This window comes from Colobus angolensis, unplaced genomic scaffold (genome assembly GCF_000951035.1).
Source record: "Colobus angolensis palliatus isolate OR3802 unplaced genomic scaffold, Cang.pa_1.0 Scaffold142, whole genome shotgun sequence".
Taxonomy (NCBI): Eukaryota; Metazoa; Chordata; class Mammalia; order Primates; family Cercopithecidae; genus Colobus; species Colobus angolensis.
The window spans coordinates 1,448,362-1,456,824 of NW_012114511.1; the positions used below are offsets into that span (position 1 = coordinate 1,448,362).

Genomic DNA, 8,463 nt, shown 5'->3' on the forward strand with positions numbered 1-8,463 from the left:
CCTCCCTCCCTCCATCCCTCCCTCCCTTCGTTCTTTCCTTCCTTCCTTTCCCTCCTCCTCCTCCTCCTCCTTTTTTCTTTAATGAGGTTTCACTGTATTGCCCAGGCTGGTCTCAAACTCTTGGGGATCCTCCCACCTCAGCCTCCCAGTGTTGGGATGATAGACATGAGCCACCACACCTGGCCCCTTTGTCATTTTCCTGTGTGTCATGGCACTGATCTTCTGAGGGAGTGAGGGACTGTGGACTGGTGATACAGGCTTTCTGTACAGGGGGAAGAGGGATTGCACAGAACACTCTGGGCAGTAGGGACAGGACAGAAGCCCACACTGTCAAATGCCCAGTCTACTGTTTATTTCACTACCTTGACTCTGGCTTCCTTTCTCCTGTTTATTCCCTCATTCTTGTTCATAAAGCATTTAATGATCAAACAACCTTTGCAAGGCACCAATACTAGGCTAGAAACACAGGAGGGACACCAGGGTCTGACCACAGAGAGTAAGAGCCTTCGTTTATCAGCTGACATCCTCTCCATCTTCAGTAGCAATGCATCCCATGTGGAATGGATACATTTAGTTTTACCTTTAGCAGATCTAGAGCAAATTTGCTTTTGGGTGATTGAAACTTCTTCTATTCCTTCATCAGTTAATCACTAAGTATTGGAGTGATATAAAGTAGTCCAGCTAATTCAACAATGTGCTTGGCCTGTGCTGGTGGACAGTGTGTAAGCTAGGCCACTGCCCAGAAAGGCCGCTATAGATCAATTCAGTACTCAGGTGTCTTTTCTTGCAATTTATTCTCCCCTAAGGATAAATTATTCACCATCTCCATTATCATCGTTACTATTTATTGAAGGCTTATTTTATGCCAAGTATGCATTTGATCATATTTCTTCTTATTGAATCCATACAACAATCCTGTGAAATTGGCTCTCATAGTATTCTCATTTTGGAGCTGGGGAAATTGAGGCCTAGGGGATTTAAGCACTTGCCCAAGGCCACAAAGTCAGTAAGAGGCCGAGCTCAGACTGAAACCTAATCTGTTTGTCCATGGGGTACCGAGGTTCCAACATAGCCTGTGGGCTGAGGAGCAGAGCCAAGCACCTCTCAGGTGCATTTATCAGCACTGGGCCTGGCACCTATTCTCTGTGACACACAAACTACTTCTTTGCTTCAGGGAGTAACAGCTTCTATGATTCAGCAGCACCAGAGTTCCACTCTTTTAGGTAGTTTCAGCTGGGTGGGGCAGCACAGTTCATGATTCTGAGCGGAGTGGCACAGAGTTCATTGTACTTGGTTCTTAGAGACATGCATCTTAACTTAATGGGTGATTTCTCCAGAAGAGTAAGATGAGGCCCTGCTGCAACCTGGAAATTGCTTAGGGAGTCTGAGTGGCAGGGCTCAGAGCTATTTCTATTAGCTGGAAAACACATTCTAGGCCACTCAGGGCTTCCTGGGGACAAGTGTCAGGAAGTGCTTATTCCTTTTGATCCTGGCTGCTGTGCTGGGATTCCACAAGGCTGAAAACCTGACTATCCTCCTTTCAAGATTTTGCGCAAGAGCTTGGTGAAGGCAAGGAGAAGTTCTGGAGCTGAGTGGGTCTGGGGCAGGACATGGACTGGAAACACTTCTGTGTTTCAGGCACTTTATGTAAACATCCTCATTTATCCACAAAGGTATTTGTGAATAAGGTGGGAAATCTTATTTTCATTTTATAGACGAGGACACAGAGACTCAGACAAATCAAATGACTTAAGTTCACCAGCCAGAATATACCTGCATCAGGAAGTATATTTAAGTCTTCCACACTCTTCCACTTGACCCTTCTCGGTGCTGCTGATGGCTGGCCCTCCAGGAGACTACCTGGCATCCCGCCCCGCCCCCACCTCCAAGGGAGGAACTTTGGATCTTTGTGGACACAGGCTTAGAGAGCTCCATCACCACTTCCACCATGGGGGGATGTGCATGCCACTGTGTTACTCTGTCTGCTTTCTGGAGCACCCCCAGCAGCTACTTCTGGATCCCAATTTCAGCATCTTGCCTCATGCTCAGGCTGCATGCCTCCTGCCTCTCTCACATGGGCCTTCCTTCCTGCTGCAGAGGCACATGATACTGCAGGACTTGCTGGGTGCCCACGCATAAGACCTGGCTTGTCCAGCCAGGCATGGAGAACTGTGACTTGCAACCGCTCACAGACCTGCTTCCCATGCTGTGTGGATATGGCTTCCCCAGGGCTGCCCTGGAAGTGTAGGTGTAGGTGAGTTAATATCCTATGGAGTGACTAATGAGAGACAGCAGACGGGACTGATCTGGATGATAAATTCTCTATTTCTCAGCCTGATGGGCTATTCTGAGATGTGGTATTTCCAGATAGTCCTCCTGGAGAGGTCCATCATGCCCAGGCTGTGTATTCTGGTGGATAGTGGCCAGGGCAGCTGCCTGGATTTGCTTTCCCCGTCCTCACTTCACACACCTTTCATGCAGCAACACCTTGTACTTGCTTTCCCTCCTCCCATTCTTCACTTTCCTTTTTCCTTCAGTCTTATTTCCCTGAGATCGCAACTCCCTTGCTCTAATAAAGTGTTGGCATGCAACTTTTACCCAGAGTTCTGTTTTCTAGGTAACACAGGCTAAGACAATAATAATAGTAATAATATTTTTTTACCATGTATTGAGAGTTTACCATGTGAGTTACATCATCTCACTGAATCCTTGCACGATCCCTATGAAGAAGGTACTATTATTATCACCATTTTAAAAATGAGAAAATGAAGTCTCAGAGATGTTAACCCATTTCCCCTTTGCCCCAAGAATATTCACCAGCATGCTTGCTGCTGCATTGTTTAGCCTGAGATAACTCATGGATTGCAGTCCTAACTGCCTCCAAAGTTTACCACAAAATATCTTGCTTTTATTATTTTCACATCACTCTAGTATATAAATTTTGGAAACAAAAGACAACATTCTATTAATGGCATTCTGTTTTTAGTAGTGGTCTTTCCATTTATGCAATACAGTAATTCCTGATTGTTGAAAATGTCAAATCCTAGAAAACGTAGCATTCCAACACGTAATTTTTTTTTTTTTCTAAATGGGAACATACTCTTGGTCACACGGAATGTAAGTGGCAAAGTGAGGATTTAACTCAACTCTTCTGTTCAACTCCAGAACCTGAACTGTAAGCCACCCTTGAATAAAGTTGCCTTTAACCTTGAGAAATAGCAAGGAAACAGCAGTCTCTGCAAGAAGTCACCTTCAGGAGACTCCCAAAGATTCCCAGGAAGCCCAGGGTGAACCTCAAGGGAAAACCCTCAGATACTCACGTTGTAAACGCTGGGTTGTATTTGGCACCGCGGTAGTAAGAGTACAGGTTGAACATCCCAATCATGAAGGCCACAAATACCATGATGAAAATGACCATGAACTTGAAGATATCTTTCACAGTTCTCCCGAGGGAGATCTGCAGGGGCCCAAAACTCTCGTTGGCCGGCAGGATGTATGCAATGCGAGAGAAGCTCAGCACGACGGCTATCGCATAGAGCCCTTCTGATATGATCTGAGGGTCTGAAGGCCACCACTTGTCCCTGGCTAAAAGAAAACAGTCTGGGTTACTCACTAAGCCACAGGATCTATTCTAGAAGAGAAACCAGTTAGGCATCTTTAGAGGTCTCCAACTGCATCATTTGCCATTCTTGTCCTTGTCCTTAAATTAATCCCAATACCCAGAAGTTGGACCCTCCCTCTTGGAATGTGCTGGACCATCTGCCTGGAACACTCTTCTCTCACTTCGAGGTATGATTCATTCTGAATCCTCCTCTAAGACTCTGCTCAGGCATCACCTCTTTCAGGAAGCCTTCTGTGATCCCTCTTACCCCCACCACAGGCTGGGCAGGTTCCCAGTTTCTGTCTGTGCTCTCATGGTATGCTGTGCACCCTCCATGTCTTCACACTCACCAGGCCACTTGCTATTCTGTCTCCCTCACCAGTGTTTAGCTCCATGCTCAGGAGCTGTCCCACTCACTGGGGAGGCAGCGCGAGGAGAGAGATGGGCAAGAGCATGGACTTGGAGTCACACAGCCCTGAAATTGAATGTGGCCCATCCACCTACTGGCCACATGCCTCTGAGAGACAATAAACTAACATTTTGAGCTTTATTTTCCTCATCTCTAAATTATGGATAATATCCATCTCACAGGACTGTGGAGAGGATGGAATGAAATCATACATGTAAAGTGCTCAGCACAGGGTCTGGCACACAGCAGGTATGGATAAATGTTTGTCAAATGACTGAATAAACTTTTAACCACATGTTTATACCAGGCACAGGTCAGAACAAATAAGCTCACATGGGGTCCAGGAATCTAAAGGATCTTGCCTGAGAAAATACTCTTGGGTTTTGTTTCCCAGGTACACTGTGTGCTGGAATATTTGCTCCTGGATTAAGCTAAGGCCCCAAAAGTGGTGACCAGTCAGGCAGGTTTGCCACGACAGCCCTGTTCCAGGTAGGCAAGGGTCCTAGGACTGATCCTGAGCTGGGAAGGCTCTGCTTGTGGTCACTGTGACCACAAGGGCCTGAGCTGCCCTATGGGTATTTCTGCAGCAGAGCAAACCTGCAAAGTGTTCCTATTGCAGTTCTAATGGTACAAGGAGCAGCATCTGTCATGAATCAGCTGTCTATTACATGTCAGTGATTCTCAAGTGAGGGCAGCACTTTTCTTGTGGAGGATGTGTTGGGGTGTCTCTGGTTGTCACAGTGACTGAATAGGAGTACTACTGGGATGCTAATGTCCTGCAATGCCCCGGAGAGATCTGTACCATGAAAACTGCCCTGCTGGAAAAGCTAATAGTGTCCCCATTGAGAAATGGTGAGTGAAACATTAATTGAGAAACATTGAGAAACCTAAATTAACACTTACACTTACATTAGCTGTAATTTCACAACAGCCCTGTAGAGTAGATATCATTATTGCCATTTTTAAGATTGGATTTAGGGTATGGGGTCCTTTTCAGAGCCCAGTAAATGCAGCTAGCAAGGATATTACATAGCAATTCGTGGCATTCCAAGGGAGACTGAAGAGGGAGGCTTTTATTATTTATTTGCAAAACTAGACTCTGTTAAATAATTATAATAATAGACAGCAGTAAGAAACCTTTAGTAAAGGAAGTCAGGCCACAAAGTTTCATGGAGTGATTCTAAATTGCATTTGGAAATACAATAACATTACAGATTCTATGTTCTCATCAAGGTCATACCTCAAAAATCCATGAAAGACTAGTAAGCAGAATAAATCATATGGTTTCCAATATATCTGTCATCTTCTATGGATTAATATTTGGATAAGATAAAATAAAACATAACTTCTCCCGTTAAACAGAAGGCAAAAAGGAATTCTTTTTTCTGCAGCCTCTAGCTTACCATCTTATACCTCAGTCACAATAACAAGACACTCTTATAATCTACTCAGATAGATTTAGCTGCTGTCAGATCCTGATGACCAGGTCAGGACTTTTATTGAAAAATATTACATTTGAACTGACTTGTAAAGAGTTGTGATGGGCGTAGAATGAACAGCATTGTGATGATTTGGACAAAGGGGTTTTCTCCTTAGAGCTATTTCCATGAGAAAAATTGCCCTGCCCTATCACAACCTGAAAAATTGGTATCTGCCCATTTGGTGCTGTAGAGGTTGGAAGGATCCACCGTCCAGCTGGCCACAAGAGGGCTCTCTTGCCTTGTAACTGGAGCACAAGTGAAGCCAGAAATCCAAAGGATTTCCAAGGGCACAGGGTGAACTACAAAAACAAGAGCAATAACGTACTATGCTTTGGGTTGGGTAAGACCCTTAATACAACCCATAAAGCAACGGAAGTCAGAAGTGGACAGTACTGCAGCCTGAATTATGGCATTAAGAAAAGAATGTAACGCAGTATCAATATTCTCTCATCTTTCCTTGATGAACCCTGAACAAGACAGAGGGGATAATATCCAAGCTATTTTGCTTTAAGAAAGTCTGAATTTGCCAAATCCCAAAATGGCAGAGATTGGGTGGGTGGATGATTTGTAATATTACAAGACTCTCCATTTCTCAGTGGAGAGTTCCCTACCACATTTACATGTAACATAATCTACATTGAAAACGGGCAGTTACTTAGCTTTTGCATTAAGCGAACAACCCTCTGCAGATCACTGTTGTATCTGACCACAGAATCATTGTTGTATCTTACCGCAAAGATTCTGTGGTCCCGGAGCCATCTGGGTTCATGTAACAGGGACATTCAACACTCAATCCCTTGAAGATGATGCAGCTGCCATTAATAAATGCCTACTAAGTGTCCAGCTGCTTTTTACTGTTAACAAGTATCTACTGTTCCTTTAACCTTCAACATCTTTCTGTTTCAGTACAGAAATTACAGTGTTTGAACAAGAAAATGACCCAAAAGGTGGTAGTAAGACATAATTTCTGTTAAAATAAGCAGATAATAACTGCTACCATTAAGTGAGCATTTACTATTTTCACAGCAGAGTCCAAAGCACTTCACACACACTATTTTATTCAACCCTCAAAACAAACCTTTTGACGTAGATATTATTATCTCTGTTTTACATATGAGAACACAGAGCTCAGAATAGTTAAGTAAACAATATCTCACAATAAACTACTGAATTAGGATTTGAATCCAGGTCTCTTCTACTCCAAAGCTTGGGGACATAACTACTATGCCATTCAGCATAATTTTCAAATCATGTCAGGCCAGAATTCCCTGCTATACAAGGAAATCCTATATTTTCTGGAAACTAAGCCCTGTTATTAAAAACCTGATTCTTTATGTTTAAAATAGGGACAAAAGAAGGACCCTTTTTTTTGCCGGGCTATTTGCAAGAATTAGAATTGTGTGTATAAAATGTCTACACAGTTTCTGGCACGTAGTAAGTTATCAATAAACATATGTTATAACTATTATTAGTATTCCTAAAGTCTCAATCTACTACATCAGAGTAAGGCCTTGTATTTTGCAAGAATTAAGGTATCTTCTAAGAACCTATCTTGCCACGAAGCAATAACTGGGAAAGCAGGATTTATTTTTGCATAAAACACAGGGATCCAATATAGAAGGAAAATCCCTCTGCATATATATATTCCTTTAATGCTCCTGGATGCATATCAGAAACAAGACGTTTCTTAAAAACAAACTACAGAAATGTTCCCAAGGGCCTTTCAGAAACAAACTCATCCTTAACACAAAAAGATTGATTTCTCAAAGTCACTAATTCCATGTTCTATTCTGCGGGCTACACTTCCAGGACCAAGGGTGTTTTTGAGGTGGAAATGATGCTCTGCACTGACAGTGAAACTGCCAAAGTCGACTGCATTACAAATCACGGACCACATGATTATAAATGACGTTACAAATTCCAGCCACACTGAAGCACCAAGGCCACGTCTCAGAAGCGCCAGAACAGAGTAGGGAAAGCACCCTCCGACTCACCATAGGTGAAGTACGCCACTTCCGGCGGAAGCGAAACGTTGTGCAGCGTGTCGTCCTGCACGTGCCGGTCCACGTACAGCTGTGCCTCGCTGGCCTTCAGGAAGGCCATGAAGCGTGCTGTGAAGGAGGCCACGAAAATGGACAGCATCCCGAAATCTAGCAGGTTCCACAGGTGCAGCACGTACTCCCGTGGCCCCTCCTCCCAGATTTCCTTGCATTCGGACCAAATCATTCCTGTGGGAGAAGGAGAAGGCCAGGCTGGTCTTTCGGTTTTCTTAGCATTCAGTTCCTCCATATGAGGTCATGGAGGGAACCAGAGTACAAATGTAAATATCAGCTCTTTGGAACTGGGACCATTGATAGCCAGAGGCAGACAGAAATGTGTGTTCAAAGACAGATTTGACCCAGGAGATCCTGAGACTTCGCCTTGCGCTTACAAGCACACTGTCTCTGGAAGTGAGGAGAGAGTTCTCATTCGTTGATAGATTCTTGGAGGGAATATAGGAGAAATACAGTTGCTGACACTTATACACTTTAAGAACTGGGAGGTCTTAAAGAATCAATCAGTCCTAAATTAACTATAGGGAAACCGAGGTCCAGGAATTGTAAAGGGCTATCTGAAGGTCCCTGCCATGCCCCAAATTCTACAGAAATGCCCCCAAGAACCTAGAACTATTGTTTTTTTTTGGACATAGAACCCAGTTGTTTTGTTTTGTTTTTAAATCCTAGATTAGAATGCTTCTGTATTTCTGTGTCATGAGCATTAATTTGGCATTATTAGATTTTTTCTTACTCTTTCATAACTTGCTGGATTTAAAGATATATGTCCTCATTGTTACGTATTAAACAATATAGAAATATACAGACAAAATGTTGCTAGTTCTCCCAGCCTTCCTCTAAGCCAGCAGCCCATTTGGCACCAGGGACTGGTTTCATGGAAGACAGTTTAACACAAGGTGGGGTGGGGTGGGAGTGGGG

General features: G+C 43.6%; 1 protein-coding gene across 3 annotated transcripts in view; it reads right to left on the minus strand.

The window, feature by feature from the left end:
• TRPC7 (transient receptor potential cation channel, subfamily C, member 7) overlaps positions 1-8,463 on the minus strand; it is a 137,812-nt gene that overhangs the window by 31,766 nt on the left and 97,583 nt on the right. For all 3 annotated transcript variants that reach the window (XM_011935265.1, XM_011935264.1, XM_011935263.1), the window contains 2 exons: positions 7,486-7,719; positions 3,321-3,585 (listed from right to left, as the gene is read on the minus strand). In XM_011935265.1, coding sequence (XP_011790655.1) covers positions 3,321-3,585; positions 7,486-7,719 — 499 coding nt within the window. The remainder of the gene's footprint in view (positions 1-3,320; positions 3,586-7,485; positions 7,720-8,463) is intronic.